At 43.4% G+C, this 15,957-nt stretch overlaps 1 protein-coding gene across 5 annotated transcripts in view; it reads right to left on the bottom strand.

The window, feature by feature from the left end:
• Window positions 1-15,957, bottom strand: part of XYLB (xylulokinase) — a 242,160-nt gene that overhangs the window by 75,703 nt on the left and 150,500 nt on the right. Inside the window, exon 16 of one of the 5 annotated variants that reach the window (XM_077491191.1) lies at window positions 10,865-14,402. The exons of the other annotated variants lie outside the window; for them this stretch is intronic. Coding sequence (XP_077347317.1) covers window positions 14,386-14,402 — 17 coding nt within the window. The 3' untranslated portion in view covers window positions 10,865-14,385. Of the gene's footprint in view, window positions 1-10,864; window positions 14,403-15,957 lie in introns of those variants that run through there. 5 annotated transcript variants of the gene reach the window in all.

Genomic DNA, 15,957 nt, shown 5'->3' with positions numbered 1-15,957 from the left:
AGTGGCACTAATTGGCTAGTCAAGAAGAGCCAGCCAGTGGTAGAAAATCCTTTGTTAGTTGGATGAAAATTATTTGTTTGATAATGCATTTCAGAACTATGGATAAAACTATGGATACAAACAGGAAAATCCATCTTTCATTTATTTTTCAAGATTCTCAAAGCGCTAGTGACTATCTAAGACCCCATTTACACCTTGCACATTTTTATTTTATCACTCAATAAAAGCAACTCAGATAATTGCCCCATTTTAGTAACAAGCCACAGTTTTCATCCATACAAAGTCTAAGTCTAAGCTTAGATGAATTTATACCAGTTTCTTCTAATTGACGTACATTTTATGTTCCTAATAACAATGAGACATCTCTATTGACTGAAGTTTTTTCCCCACTCCCTTTTCCATCCTAAGGCACAAAGCAAAGTGTCATTCAATTAAAGCAAGTTGTCAATACTGACATATTCTGAAGTGTCAGCCTGACAACTTGGTGAATTACACTAGCGCTTTATAACTATACCAGTTTTGATACAGTAACAGACTGTAGTTGAACTTTGAACATAGACAGTGGATATATTTATTTAAACTATGCATATGGTTCAATCATTTTTTTATCTCAATGAACTACAAAAAGTTGTAAAAGGGGAGAATAAGCACAGTAAGTAAATCCAAATGCTATTGTAAAATATGTGCAGCCTAGAGAACTGCACAAATATAAATCAAAAATTTCCACAATTGCTAAATAAAATAAAGTGTAAAAATATAATAAAGTAATTCAGTTGACAATCAGCACCACATACCGAGAAAAATGATACAAGAGACAGCAAGATATTGGGACTTTAAAGGTGCTGAAACCTCTGCCTGGAATAAAGGCTCTCAGAATGTATTATTCAAAAATTCAATTTTACTAAGATTACAAATGGTCAAAATTATGTCTTTACAAATAGATATTTAAATACAATATTGTTTTGCAGCAAACTCTATGTGAAACAAACTTCCCCCTAACCAAAGTACACTAATTCCTCTGTAATTTTATATATATATATATATATATATATATATATATATATATATATATATATATATAATCATGGATGACCATGGCATACACCATTACACATGTGAGAGGGGAATGAATGTAGTATAGAGTTGCTGTAGAATAAACAAGATACATTCAAACTGTATATAGTCGCAACTACAAGATTAATGCATATCACTGTAGTTTTACTTACACATAGTAATTATAAAAACTTACATTTAGTGAATATTGACTTTGGAAGGCCCCCTTAAGGGCAATACACATTCCTGCCAGTGCACTCTAAGATGGACCAGGTGTCTGTCTATATGAGGGGAGTCTTAAGTCAGATAGAGAGGTTTGTCCCAAAAAGCCAAAAAAGGGGTCCAATACAAAGGGGTTGGCAGTTTTGGCTGATTGGTCGCATTTTTGGCCATAAAGTACTGAAACAGGGAAAGATAATAGATAATATATCACTACCAAATATCCACCGCTTCAAGCATTAGCCAACTAGTACTATTATGCCCCGTACACACGAGCGGACTTTTCGACATCCAAACTCCGACGGACTGAGTCCGGCGGACTATCCGCTCGTGTGTGGGCTGCAACGGACTTTAGCTTCGCAAAAGTCTGACGGACTTTAGAAATGAAGCATGCTTCAAATTTTCCCGACGGAACTCCGCCGGACCCGGTCCCCTTCGAAAAATTCGCTCGTGTGTGTGCTACTCCGACGGACTAAAACCGACGCTAGGGCAGCTATTGGCTACTGTCTATGAACTTCCTACGTCGAATCCAGTCGTACGTCATCACGTTCGACTCCGTCGGAGTTTGGTGTGATGGTGTGTGGTCAAGTCCGTTCGGTCGAAAAGTCCGCCAGAACTCCGGCGGAACTCCGCTAGAACTCCGTCGGAAGTCTGTCAGACTTAATCCCTCTCGTGTGTACGGGGCATAAGACATACCTAGGAGAAATATCCTTTGTTAAAGTCCATACATAAAAGGGTAGGCAGATTCCAATTGAAGCAAAAGGGTCAAATCTGGAATAACATAGAAAGAACACTACTTTTGTGTATATCCAGAAAGCTATATATCTCATACCATCTACTCCAATTGCAAATGTTTATACCTTGTTTGTAATGGGGAGAATGTCAAATAGAGCTTTCTTTTGGTGGTATTTAATTATAGCTGGGAGTTTTATTTTTTGATAAACAAACAAAAAAAGATGCAAAAAAAAAAAAAAAAAAATCATGTTTAATAGTTTGTTATAACATTTTGCAAACAGGTAATTTTTCTCCTTCATTGAAGTGTGCTGATGAGGCGGCACTGGTGGGCACTGATAGGCTGCACTGGTGGGCACTGGTAGGCTGCACTGGTGGGCACTGATAGGCATAGTTAAGGCGGCACTAATAGGCACAGATAAGGTGGCACTGATAGGCACAGATAAGGCAGTACTGATGGGCACAGATAAGGTGGCACTGATGGGCAAAGATGGGCACAGATAAGATGGCACGGATGGGTGGCACGGATGGGTGGCACTAAGGGGCACTGATAGGTACCACTGATAGATGGGACTGATGGGCACTGATAGGTGGCACTGATAGGTGGCTCTGATAGGTGGCACTGCTGGGCACTGATGGGCACTGGTAGATGACACTGATGGGCATGGATATGTGGCACTAGGGTGCAGCACCATTGTTGAGGCAGATTGTGGGCACTGATGGGTGTCACTGTGGGCACTGATGGGTGGCACTGTGGGCACTGATGGGTGGCACTATGGACACTGATGGGTGGCACTGATGGGGGGCACTTTTTAATCACTGAGGTGGCACTGGCAGGGGGCAGGTGGGCACTGGTAAGCTGGCCGTGATTGGGACTGATGTCCCGATCACGGCCGCCGGTGATCGGCTCTTTTTTTTCTCTGATTACCGGCTCCATTGTATCACATGATCAGCTGTCATTGGCTGACAGCTGATCACGTGGTAAGGGGTCGGGATCGACCCCTTGCTCCGATCCGTGATCAGGTGAGTCTCATAGACTCGCTGATCACAGAGGCCGCTCGTGCACAGGACAACGTCAATAGACGTCGTCCCGGCAAAGGAGGTCCGCGCTGTAGCCGTCATTTGGCTATAGCGTGGATCTCTAGTGGTTAAACAGTTAAAAAAAAAGGCATGCTGGGAATGCTAACTGCAAATTGGCTGTGCTCTCAGCCAAACTATCAAACCATCCAATGGCTGGTGTCATAACGAATCACATGTGCAGCACCATGGCAGTTGAAGATTAAACAGAGGCAAAGATGGCAGCTTCCTTGGCTGAAAACGATAGGGGAGTTTACTTCCACTTTAAATAAGGTGCAATTCATGCCAAAAATCGCCTCCCTCTCATTAACAAATATGCTACTGCATATGGACCGTCAATTTGCGCATGCACGGTAATGGGGGGACATGCAGCCGTGGTCTAACATCGCTCCCAACGCAGCCTGAACCCATACATCCCCATAGATGAGGGAAAAGGCAGTCAGGGCACTGGGGCAAACAATACTGCCCCGTCCCAACACGAGCTAACAGACTGGAACTATTTGTCATATATATTCTATCTTGGGGTAATACAAACATATTGTGTGCAAATCCTTGGCTGTTCTCATCAAGTGGCCACCATAATAATGTCATGCCAGAAAACCTCTACATGTATATATATGATCCACTCAGTATCGCCATCTTGTGTATTAGTTGTAAATAGCAGGATTTAGAAATTTTCAATCACCATATTTGAAATTGTTAGTAGATACAACAATTAATACTCAATACCATATCCGCAACATAACTGAAAAAACTACATAGCTATTTATGTATATCACTAATACAATAACATCATTAGATGCCAACTGAAAAAATTATAAACCGGTATAAACGTATTCATTGGACCCAAGGCTAAATATTTTCCCCCAAAAAAACCTAATGGGAAGAAGGACGAGACCCCTCCAACTGACAAACTCCAATCCATCCCATAGAACTGAATAGCCCCAAATATACCTCCACTGGAAGGAATGTGTACCCAATGTTAAATGCTCAATGTACAGTTAATCTGATGTCCATAAATCGTCCTATATCATAGACAAAAACCAAATCAATTTAGAATGTTTATCTTCTGTTCATAGATAACTACAGTCAGATAACTTGGTCGCCTGCAGTCAGAAAATCCATTGGGTCTCCAACTGCAGGAGATGTTTGTCAATGTCCCCGCCTCCAGGGGAACCCTTTACATGTTCAAGAGCAAAAAAACTCATATAATCCAATTCAAAATTGTGATATAGGCCAATATGGCAGCTAATAGCTGATTTCATTTTGCTATTTTTTATTTCATAAACATAGTCCCTGATATGTTTTTGAAAGGGTCTTTTGGTCTTCCCACCGTAAAATGCTTTGCATTGGCATTCCATATAATAGACTACACCAACTGTTTGACAGTTTTCCTTAGGAGTCCACAGTTGTCCATTAGCTAGTTGGATTGTCCTCGCTTTCCATATCCAGCTGCAGTAATTGCATTTTTGCATTTCCCGCAGCTGTATGTGCCCTTACGTTGTTGGCTCCAAGGGATTATGGAAGTTTTGTTTTGTAAATGACTGTGAGTTAGATGGTGCTTTAGGGATTTTGCCCTTTGATAGGTCACATTTGGTCTATCACCAATGTAGTTGGTTTCCAATACAGATCCAGAGTAAGACTCCCATCCAGTCCTTTTAGAATATGAATATCCAGGGAGGTGACTCTACTTTGGTCAAAGTTCAGATTCTAAGAGCTTTGACCAATCCATGTCATAAAATTGCCAAGTTCCTTCCGCATGCCCCTCCAGATCATCAAAATTGTGTCAACATCGACGAATAGGCACCAAAGAACACCAATCTCTCCCACCCCCCCAGGTACAAGTTTGCGTATGACGGGGCACATTTAGTGCCCATCGTGACCCCTTGCACTTGGAGGTAGTGGGAGCCATTGGACACAAAGACGTTCCTGGACAGGGCATATTCAAGTAATTCCAAAACAAAAGCATTGTAACAACACTTTTCTCTTCTTTCTTTCTTTCAAAAACTCTGCGGTCATAGTTATTCCCTTGATATGGGGTATTGAGCAATATAAGGCAATATAGTAGCATATTCGGCAATGGCAGGCTCACAGCTGATTCAGCTAAGTCCTGATGTTATAGGGAGGTGGGTTTTGACACAAATTCCACCCTATTGTATGCAGGGCTTGAGTCCTGCAGGAACGCATGAGAACTGCATTTTGCACTTATTCCACAGCAGGAAATTCGTTCCCGTTAGAAGCCGCGTCCCACAATTCACATATGTGTCCTGTCACCTTCATTCTGGGACAATACAGTGTCCCGGAATGAAATGAGGACACACGGCCATCCTACTAGCTGATTGCTGAAACTGGTTGCTAGGGCGGCCCCACCTGGCGTCTAGCAACCAGTGACATCACAATCAGAGACTCAGAGTGGGGCAGAGAAGAGAAAGCCCTGCACTAGTGCTGTGAGTCCACCCATCTCCTCTCCTTCTCTGACTTCCACAGACTTGCAGCCAGGGACTCACACTGATTTTCTTCACACTGTGCCTCCAGTCTCCACCCCGTGATTCCCACATCATTCCCTGGCCTGGCAGCATTCTGTAGTGCTGGCTGGCTCAGATCTACAGCTGCTCAACTTCTCCTTCCCCCGCCTGTGGCCCACCTGCCTGGGGGCCCTGGTCCGGACCAGTGGGCCACTCACCAGTCCAGATTAGAAGGAGAGGACAGGAATTTGATTGGAGTTGGAGAAGGTGACACAAATCAGGGCAATGGGGCCCTGGGGGACAGACAGAAATACATGAAGCTGACAAGTGGGGTCGGGGGGATAGTAATACATGTATCATGTCCACAGCCTCTGGACATGTCCTGTATCACATCCGTAGCCTCTGTCCACCTCCTGTATCACGTCCACAGTCTCTTTCCACCACCAGTATCATGACAGCAGCCTCTGGCCTCCTCCTGTATCATGTCAGCAGCCTCTGGAAACCTCTGGTATCATGTCCGCAGCCTCTGTCCACCTCCTGTATCATGTCCGCAGCCTCTGGCCACCTCCTGTATCACATCCGTAGCCTCTGTCCACCTCCTGTATCATGTCCACAGCCTCTTTCCACCATCTGTATCATGACAGTAGCCTCTGGCTTCCTCCTGTATCATGTCCGCAGCCTCTGGAAACCTCTGGTATCATGTCCACAGCCTCTGTCCACCTCCTGTATCATGTCCACAGCCTCTGGCCATAACATGTCCGCAGCCTCTGTCCACCTCCTGTATCGTGTCCTGCAGCCTCTGGCCATAACATGTCCACAGCCTCTGTCCACCTCTTGTATCATGTCCGCAGCCTCTGGCCACCTCCTGTATCTTGTCTGCAGCCTCTGTCCACCTCCTGTATCATGTCTGCAGCCTCTAGCCATAACATGTCTGCAGCCTCTGCCACCTCCTGTATCCCATCTACAGCCTCCAGCCATAAAATGTCCACAGCCTCTAACCATCTCTTGTATCATGTCCGCAATCTCTGACCATCTCTTGTCTTTTATCAGGTCTGCAGTCTCTGAGGGCGAGTCTGGAGAGGAGTCAAGAGTGGAAGCGTCCCTGGGATGGGGTCATGGGAGGAGTCAGATGTGTGTGGACTGTGTAGAGGCGTCTGACTGAACCCTGCACGTTGCACCTGAGAGTTGAGTGACAGTGCCACCAGGCCAGTCTGAGGGGGGTCACTCTGGATTCCCCCTACAGTGCAAGAGGGAACTCTGTGGATGCAGATGTGAAGGGAAACTCTGATGTAAAGAGAAACACATTGGACTTTGATATAAGATGCTTTTTGGTCACCAGAGCCCCCCCTTATATCAAAGTCCCCCTTCAGATCATGATCGCCCATGATCATGAGTTCCCTTGCACTTTAAGGGGGAACGCTGTGCTTGCTTAACCCAATCTTCATGTAAATGGAGAAATAAGTTTTTTAACACTTGTTTAACTTAATCACATTGCTAATAGCACTAGCTACATGTTTATAGTTTAAATATTGATATTTGCACTATTTAGCACATAATACAGCCATTTTATGTACTTTTTTGCAGTGTTGGGGGGGGGGGGGATCTTGGGTGAGTTCCCACACTTTCCCAGGACTTGACCCCTGGTTATGTGATTGTGAGCACTTGTGGGTCTTCATTTGGAGGTACTTTTTTCTCTGTGATGGCAGTGGTATGCAGCGTGACTTAGACAAACAGTGTAGACAGTCTGGTTTTGACATTCTCCCCATTACAAACAAGCTATTCTGAATTGTTTTGAAATTGGATTTGATGATATGAGATATATAGCTTTCTGTATCTACAAACAAGTAGTGTTCATTCTATGCTATTCCAGATTTTACCTTTTTGCTGCAATTGGAATCTGCCTACCCTTTTATGTATGGACTTTAACAAAGGAGATTTCTCCTAGGTATGTATTATAGTATGAGTTGGCTAATGCTTGAAGTGGCGGATATTTGGTAGTGTTATTATCTTTCCCTGTTTCAGTACGTTATGGCCAAACATGTGACCAATCAGCCATAACTGCCAACCCCTTTGTATTGGACCCTTTTCTTGGCTTTGGCTCTATTCTACATTCTTTCCCCTCCATAGAGAACCCCTGAAGAAGCCGACAGGTGTGTTGTATGTCTCCTCTCACGTGTGTAATGGTGTATGCCATTGTTATCCATGATTGTGTGCATATATGATTACAGAGGAATTAGTGTACTTTGGTTAGGGGGGAGTTTGTTTCACATAGAATTTGCTGCAAAACAATTTTTTATTTAAATGTCTATTTGTATAGACATAATTATAACTATTGGTAATCTTAATAAAATAGAATTTTAAATATCACGTTGTAAGATCTATTATTCCATGAGGAGTTTTAAACACCTTTAAAGTCTCAATATCTTGTTGTCTCTTATTGTATCATGAATAAAATAAAGCACAACTTTTTACTAATCTCAATAATGAGGTGGATTCTCAATTAGGGGGAAGTGTAAAGGATTTGCATCCATGTTTGCAACAATTTGGAGGTGGACCAGAGCATTGGCTGGCATTATCTAAGGTATAAAACATTGGAGCATACATAACATAGGGAGGACAAGGTGGTACAGTTGGACAATAAACTATATTCTTATTCTCCAGTATCAACCTTTATCTATATTTTATTAAATTGTTTCTTAACTTGCTTTTCTGCCTCCTTCCACCTACATCCTCAGTGAGATTCTGAGCTTCTTCTTTTATGACTTGAAGTCAAATTCACTGTTCTATCCACACTACCAATTACAAAGTCCATAATACCTGGTACATCTTAAAGGGATTGTAAAGTCAAATTTTTTATTTTTTTAAAATAACAAACATGTTATACTTACCTCCACTGTGCAGCTCGTTTTGCACAGAGTGGCCCTGAACCTGCTCTTCTGGGGTCCCTCGGCGGCTTTCTCTGCTTCCTCCCGCAGGTACTTCTCACGTTCATGCGAGCTCCCTCACATGGTGAGAATCACCTGCGGGCGCGCTCCCGTGATACAGCCGGCGGCTATAGCCACAATAAAGTGCCTGCCAGTGCCAGTAGTGTGCCCACCAGTGCCAGCAGAGTGCCCACCAGTGCCAGCAGTGAGTGCCCACCAGTGCCAGCAAACAGTGCCCACAAGGGCCAGCAATCAGTACTCATTAGTGATGCCAGTCAGTGCTGGCTATAACTGCTGCCCATCAATACTTATCACTGCTGCCCATCAATGTCACCCATTATTGCCCATAAGTGCTGTCTATCTGTGTTGCCTATCTGTTCCCACCAATGCTGCCTACCTGTGCCCATCAGTGCTACCCAACAGTGCCCACCCATCAGTGCCCACCAGTGCCTCCTATCAGTGCTCATCAGTGCCACATATCAGTGCCTCCTATCAGTGCCCATAAGTGTGACATATTCGTACTTCCCCATCAGTGCCACCTAATCAGTGCCATAAGTGTTGCCTCATCAGTGCCCATAACTGCCACCTCATCAGTGCCCATCAGTGCAGCCTATCAGTGCCCATCAGTGCTGCCTCATAGGCGCCCATCAGTGAAGGAGAAAAATTACTTATTAACAACATTTTCTGACAGAAACTTTTTTTTCAAAATTTTCAGTCTTTTTTTTATTTGATTTTTTTAGGAAGAGATAAAAAAAAAACCCAGAAGTGATTAAATGCCACCAAAATTTCACATGGTTACAGTGCAGCATGACTGCACAATTGTCATTCAAAGTGTGCCAGCGCTGAAAGCTGAAAAATGGCCTGGGAAGGATGGGGGTGTAAGTGCCCTGTATTGAAGTAGTTAAATTAAACCATAAATGTGCAGTTCATTAGCGAGTCCACAATAATAACATCCTTAAAAAAGTGCTGGTGCTTCGGTGACTCCCACCATATCTCAACCTATGCGCTCACCTCACCTTTTGAACTCTCTTACTAGGTCAAATGACACCTTCTCATATGTTGGGGTATGCAAGTTAGGCTCCTCTATCATTCTCCTCCTCCTTTATTCCACCTGCTGTCCTGACACTCTGTCCTTAATTGGGTGTTTAACATTGTGGTTTTCTCCGTGTGGTGGCCCATGTAAGAAAGGGTATCCTCATAGTGTAGTAGTTCAAAATTGGCATTTTTATAAAAAGTAACTTACATAGCAGTAAAAGATGAACAGCTCCTAAAACTGACAGTGGGGCTCGGAGGCTCCCACATCCCTTCCGGTATCAGCAGCGTCCCCCGGCTACACCCTTCACAACTTAGTAGAATTTCTGGTGTATTATTCCAACCAATAAAAAAAAGTACCAGGTGCATCTAAAAAAACAGTTGCAGTTGACATAATTGCCAATTTTTTATTGAATGCTTCTGAATTCCATGTATTATAATCGCAATTAATGAGAAATTAACCTTGTATTATAATTGTGTCTGTGCCCACCACCTTCATTATGAACGCCAAAACATTATTATCAGTGACATGCTTTGCAGAAAGCATTACATAAGAAGGGTCTTTTTGTGCCCTTTGTATTAGAACCATTTTTTTTCTATTTTAGTTATATTTTTTAGAAGTTTTTTCTAAAATGACATTGGGTTATGTAATGTGACCAGCATAGATGCAATTATTGCTTTACAGGTTCTCCTTTAAGTAGCAGAACACAAGGAAACTCCTCATCAGAATTGTGATCACACCTAACATTAGTTGGATATAATTGGTATGATAAATTATTCATGACACTTCATTTCAACATTTCTTAGGAATAAATACTCTTTAATGGACATATAGTATACACATAGTATTTCTCTTGAAGTTGCTAGTTGCCCCATATTCCTACGTCCTTCACATTGTCCTTTGTGTCCTGCTTTAATCAAACCTCCAAAGATGCCATTGAAGCACCGTTCACAAAGCGTCAATTAGAAATAGATAGACAAGTATGTCGTGTTTGTCACCCAAGCTGTGGTGCTTAGACACATCTAATGCAATGCTTTGTTTCTTAAGTTAAATCAAAAATCAAAGCAGATGATGTATAATTGTAATTTGTTCCGCCTCACCAGTCAGGGGAAATACAGAAAAAAATAAAAAGACCAAGTCAATGCTTCAGTTCACACCATTTGCATCCTTTTGTGTAGACAGCTAATTTAACTACAACAATGGTAGAAAGCAAACTAATAAATATCGAAACCGTAACATAATGAGTTGTTTTGGTGGTTACAGCTACCATTATTTCTCATCTCAGATATTATAATTATCATAAATAATGTCATTTTGACTAAATATTCTGCTGACAGAACAGGAAACTGTCAAAACAACAAAGGACAAAAGTTACTGTGTTTTTGTATGCTTAAAGCTGATCTCCAGGCAAACAGCTAAATACAGTATTTCACAAAAGTGAGTACAGCCGTCTGTCTCATTTTTGTAAATATTTTATTATATCTTTTCATGTGGCACTGAAAAAATGACACTTTGCTACAATGTAAAATAGTGAGTGTACAGCTTGTATAATAGTGTAAATTTGCTGTACACTCAAAATAACTCAACACACAGCCATTAATGTCTAAACCGCTGGCAACAAAAGTGAGTACACCCTAAGTGAAAATGTCCAAATTGAGCACAAAGAGTCAATATTTTGTGTAGCCACCATTACTTTCCAGCACTGCTTTAACCCTCTTGGGCATGGAGTTCATCAGACCTTCACAGGTTGCCACTGGAGTCCTCTTCCACTCCTCCATGACGACATAACAGAGCTGGTGGATTTTAGAGATCTTCCGCTCCTCCACCTTCCGTTTGAGGATGCCCCACAAATCCTTAATGGGGTTTAGGTCCGGAGACATGTTTGGCTAGTCCATCACCTTTACCCTCAGCTTCTTTAACAAGGCAGTGGTCATCTTGGAGATGTGTTCGCGGTCAGTATCATGTTGGAATACTGCCCTGTGGCCCAGTCTCAGAAGGCAGGGGACCATGCATTGCTTCAGTATGTCACAGTACATGTTGGCATTCATGGTTCCTTCAATGAACTGTAGCTCCCCAGTGGCGGCAGCAACTGGACGTCACTATCACCACTACCCTTCTAGACCTGTATCGGCCAATCACAGGCCTTCCTCAGTAGATGCAGAGGTAGCATCTACCGAGGAAGGCCTGTGATTGGCTGATACATGTCTAGAAGGGAAGCCTCAGTGTGGCAACCAATGATGATAGGTGCTAAACCACAGCGAGGCCCGGATAGAGCCAAGCCTCAATGTGACTACCAACAATGATAGGTGCTAAACCACAGCGAGGCTTGGATAGAGCCAAGCTCCAGACATCACTTAACTGCATAGCCACACACAACTTGGTATACGTTGTGTGTTCCAAGCCTCAATGTAGTCACCAAAGATGATAGGTGCTAAGCTGTGGTTTAGGTGCGAAACCACAGAGAGACTTGGATAGAGCCAGACAGATATTCGGCCAAAAAAACACATTCCAAGACTCACTCTGAACACCACTGCACACAGGCAGATCCTTGGAACATAGGTTAATGATTATACAGATTAAACAAATAGAATATAAATGAAAAATTAACAGATAAAAATAATCATGTAAATATATTATGTACCTTGTTGTATATAAGCGGAGAATACCAATATATTATGCCAAGAATTAAAATAAGTGGTAGCATTAATGTCCCAGTTGACATTTAATGTCCCAGTCGACATTCTTGCCATATGGCCAATAAGTTTTGAGTTCATAAATCCAAAAAGTTTCTAACCATAATATACCTCTATTACTGGGACCCCCCCCCCCCCCTCCATGGGGATATATATTTGTCTATAAGAAGAAACTGCGTGCCTTTAGGGTCTTTAATTTGATGTCAGAGATAATGTTTAGGCACACTGTGATTAGTTACTCCTTTCTTTATATTTTCTATATGCTCATTTATGCAATAGAAAATGAGTGTATAGTCCATCCAACATATTGTTTTTTACATGGACATGTGAGTAAGTAAACAATCAATTTTGTCGCATAAGTGGTGAAGTGCTTCATGTGTGGTTAATGACAGTAGACTGAAAAGCATCTGACTTTCTCCTACCGCATTATGATGGCACACATTACACCTGCGACATGGATAATATCCCCTTTAGATCGGGCATGTCCAAAATCTGGCTCTGGTTTCAAATGGCCCGCCTGGTGACATGTATATCTTTTGTGGCCCCCAACAAATCCCCAAGTGCTGGGGGCCACAAAAGATATACATGCTGGCTACCTTGGAGGGGATGGGGAGGTCGGGATCAGTGCCGTACATACAGGTGAATTTCCTGTTCGCACAGCGGGCTCTGTAATATTAAGTTCCATCTCCTGCGCTGCCATTGAATGACTGTTCTGTCCATCATAGGAGGCGGGACTTTGTATTAAAGAAGCCGCAGAGAAAACAGATTCTGTTGTATGTTATCTGTTGGCGCTTGTCCTGCCCCCTCCCTGTCCCCTCCAAGGTTGCAGATGGGCATCAATCAGGCTGCACTGATGGCAATGGTAAGTATGCATTCCTGGCAATGGGGGTTCTGCATTCTTGGCAATGGGTGTGCTGCATTCCTGGCAATGGTAAGGCATGGTAATGGTAAGGCTGCATTCATGGCAATGGCGGGTCTGCATTCATGGCAATGGTGGGTCTGCATTCATGGCAATGGTGGGTCTGCATTCATTGAAATGGTGGGGCTGCATTCAAGACAACGGTGGGGCTGCATTAATGGCAACAGTGGGGCTGCATTCATGGCAACGGTGGGTCTGCATTCATGGCAACGGTGGGTCTGCATTTATGGCAATGGTGGGTCTGCATTCATTGCAACGGTGGGTCTGCAGATGGGCACTGACCCTTATTTTGCTTCCCAGTTCTGTATTTAAAATGTTAGTTTTTTCCTGAAACTTCCCTTTTAAAGCGAATATGCATGTTATAGGCCGATAAATACAGTATAGCCAAATATCACACCCAAGCTCATCTCTTCACCACAAAGGCAAGAGAATTCTTGTTGGGCAGTGTATTAGTGCTCAGATGAACAAACTTAGACCGATTTGTAATAGTTCAAAAAATGTCAGACAAATTGGTCGGGCCTCACGCAGTTTCACTTCATCAAATCGGGGCTCTCTTTCAAAAATGTTTGGACACCCTTGCTTTAGATTGTGAAAAAATATGGGTATACTGGGAGGTTTTTTGTATATGCTAATCACAATTTATTTTGTATATCACAGTATGATGATATGTTAATACTCAACATTTGATTCTTGTAGTGTAATTTAACAAAAAGGGAACAAAGGCACCTCTCCACTGCTAAGAGGTCCAGATAAAACTTGATTCCAATAAAAGTCAGAGGCGAGTGGCAATCCCAAAAGTTTCCAATGCGTTTCAGTGGTTCAAAGATGCCCCCTTCATTAGGGCTTCAAAATAACATGAATAGCCTAGAAGAGATTTAGACCTTTAATGTTCATTCTTACAGTGTGATTAAAAGCACAGGCCTTGTCAGAAGCTGGTTTGACATCAACCGTTGGACCTGTGAAACATGTTGGTTACTTTTTAGATTGTTCCCCTATCATTGGCTTAAAGTTGTATCTGGACCTCTTAGTAGTGGGGTGGCACTTTAATATCTATTTTTCTTGCATAGCCTGTAACTAGATAGTGAAAGCAGAAGGCAGATATACAATCTCCTCTCTCTCTCTCTCGCTGTCATTTTCACCTTTTGATTCAAACAACATGTACCTTGTTAGCACATATAACACAGCTTATTGGCTACTTGTGCAGCGTCTTGCTCTCTTATTCTGGAGATCTGCTGTACAGCTGTTGCAAGAGGCAGAAACCAAGTCAAGTTCAGGTACTTGCACTGCCTGTAAATAAATACATTTAATAATGCATTAATAAATACAGAACTATGCTACTTTGTGTCTTTTTGCCTGGCGATCAGCTTTAAAGCTAAACACTAAGATAAGCAAGCATTGGGGTTTATTTATTAAAGCTGGACAGTGCAAAATCTGGCGCAGTTGTGCATGGTAGCAAATCAGCTTCTGACTTCAGCATGTTCAATTAAGCTTTGACAAAAATCCTGGAAGCTGATTGGTTTCTATGCAGAGCTGTACCAGATTTTGCACTCCCGTTTTAGTAAATCAACCCCAATGTCTAAATATAAAAAGGTATGTATATTTCTACTTGCATATTAGTGTGCTCTCTCTCCTTGTGCAGGGAGGCTGGTCTTGTATCGGCTCCTTCCTCTAGATTTCTGCAGGTAGCCTGTAGTTGATGGATCTGTTCAGTAGTGATGGACGAACTTCCGACGGGACGTTTCGCGAACGCGAAACGCGAACGGACACAAACGTTCGCGAAAACGACCGTTCGCCGCGGGCTCCATTGACTTCAATGGGAGGCGAATTTCGCAAACCTTTAGGTCGAATTTGCGGCCACGGGGTAATTATTAGGGGGTAGCACGTAGTCCCACCACCTGGACAATAGCATAATACATGTATGAGGTGAATTTGGGATCGATAACTACAAGCATTTTTTTTTTATTTGGGAAATTGTTCTGACAATTCAGGACTATGGAGCTAATGAAGGCAATGGAGGAGAGGGAAGGTCAGGGACCAGGGTAGGCAAACAAGAGGGTGCAGGAGATACAGAGCACTGACAGCAGCACCGTAATACAGAGCACTGACATCAGCACCGTGACATACAGCGCTGACAGCAGCTCCGTGACATACAGCGCTGACAGCAGCTCCGTGACATACAGCGCTGACAGCAGCTCCGTGACATACAGCGCTGACAGCAGCTCCGTGACATACAGCGCTGACAGCAGCTCCGTGACATACAGCGCTGACAGCAGCACCGTGACATACAGCGCTGACAGCAGCTCCGTGACATACAGCGCTGACAGCAGCTCCGTGACATACAGCGCTGACAGCAGCTCCGTGACATACAGCACTGACAGCAGCTCCGTGACATACAGCGCTGACAGCAGCTCCGTGACATACAGCGCTGACAGCAGCACCGTGACATACAGCGCTGACAGCAGCTCCGTGACATACAGCGCTGACAGCAGCTCCGTGACATACAGCGCTGACAGCAGCTCCGTGACATACAGCGCTGACAGCAGCTCCGTGACATACAGCGCTGACAGCAGCTCCGTGACATACAGCGCTGACAGCAGCTCCGTGACATACAGCGCTGACAGCAGCTCCGTGACATACAGCGCTGACAGCAGCTCCGTGACATACAGCGCTGACAGCAGCTCCGTGACATACAGCGCTGACAGCAGCTCCGTGACATACAGCGCTGACAGCAGCACCGTAAGCAGCCCCAGGAGGAAGTCAGCACAGCACAGGGATGGTGTGATCCCCTCATAATAAGAACCCCCAGGAGGAAGTCAGCACAGCACAGGGATGGTGGGAGCCC

This window comes from Lithobates pipiens, unplaced genomic scaffold (genome assembly GCF_037356315.1).
Source record: "Lithobates pipiens isolate NorthernLeopardFrog02 unplaced genomic scaffold, aLitPip1_a1.2 Scaffold_19, whole genome shotgun sequence".
NCBI classification, from domain to species: domain Eukaryota; kingdom Metazoa; phylum Chordata; class Amphibia; order Anura; family Ranidae; genus Lithobates; species Lithobates pipiens.
The sequence above is the reverse complement of the archived record's forward strand: the minus strand, read 5'-3'. Positions and strand labels throughout refer to the sequence as shown.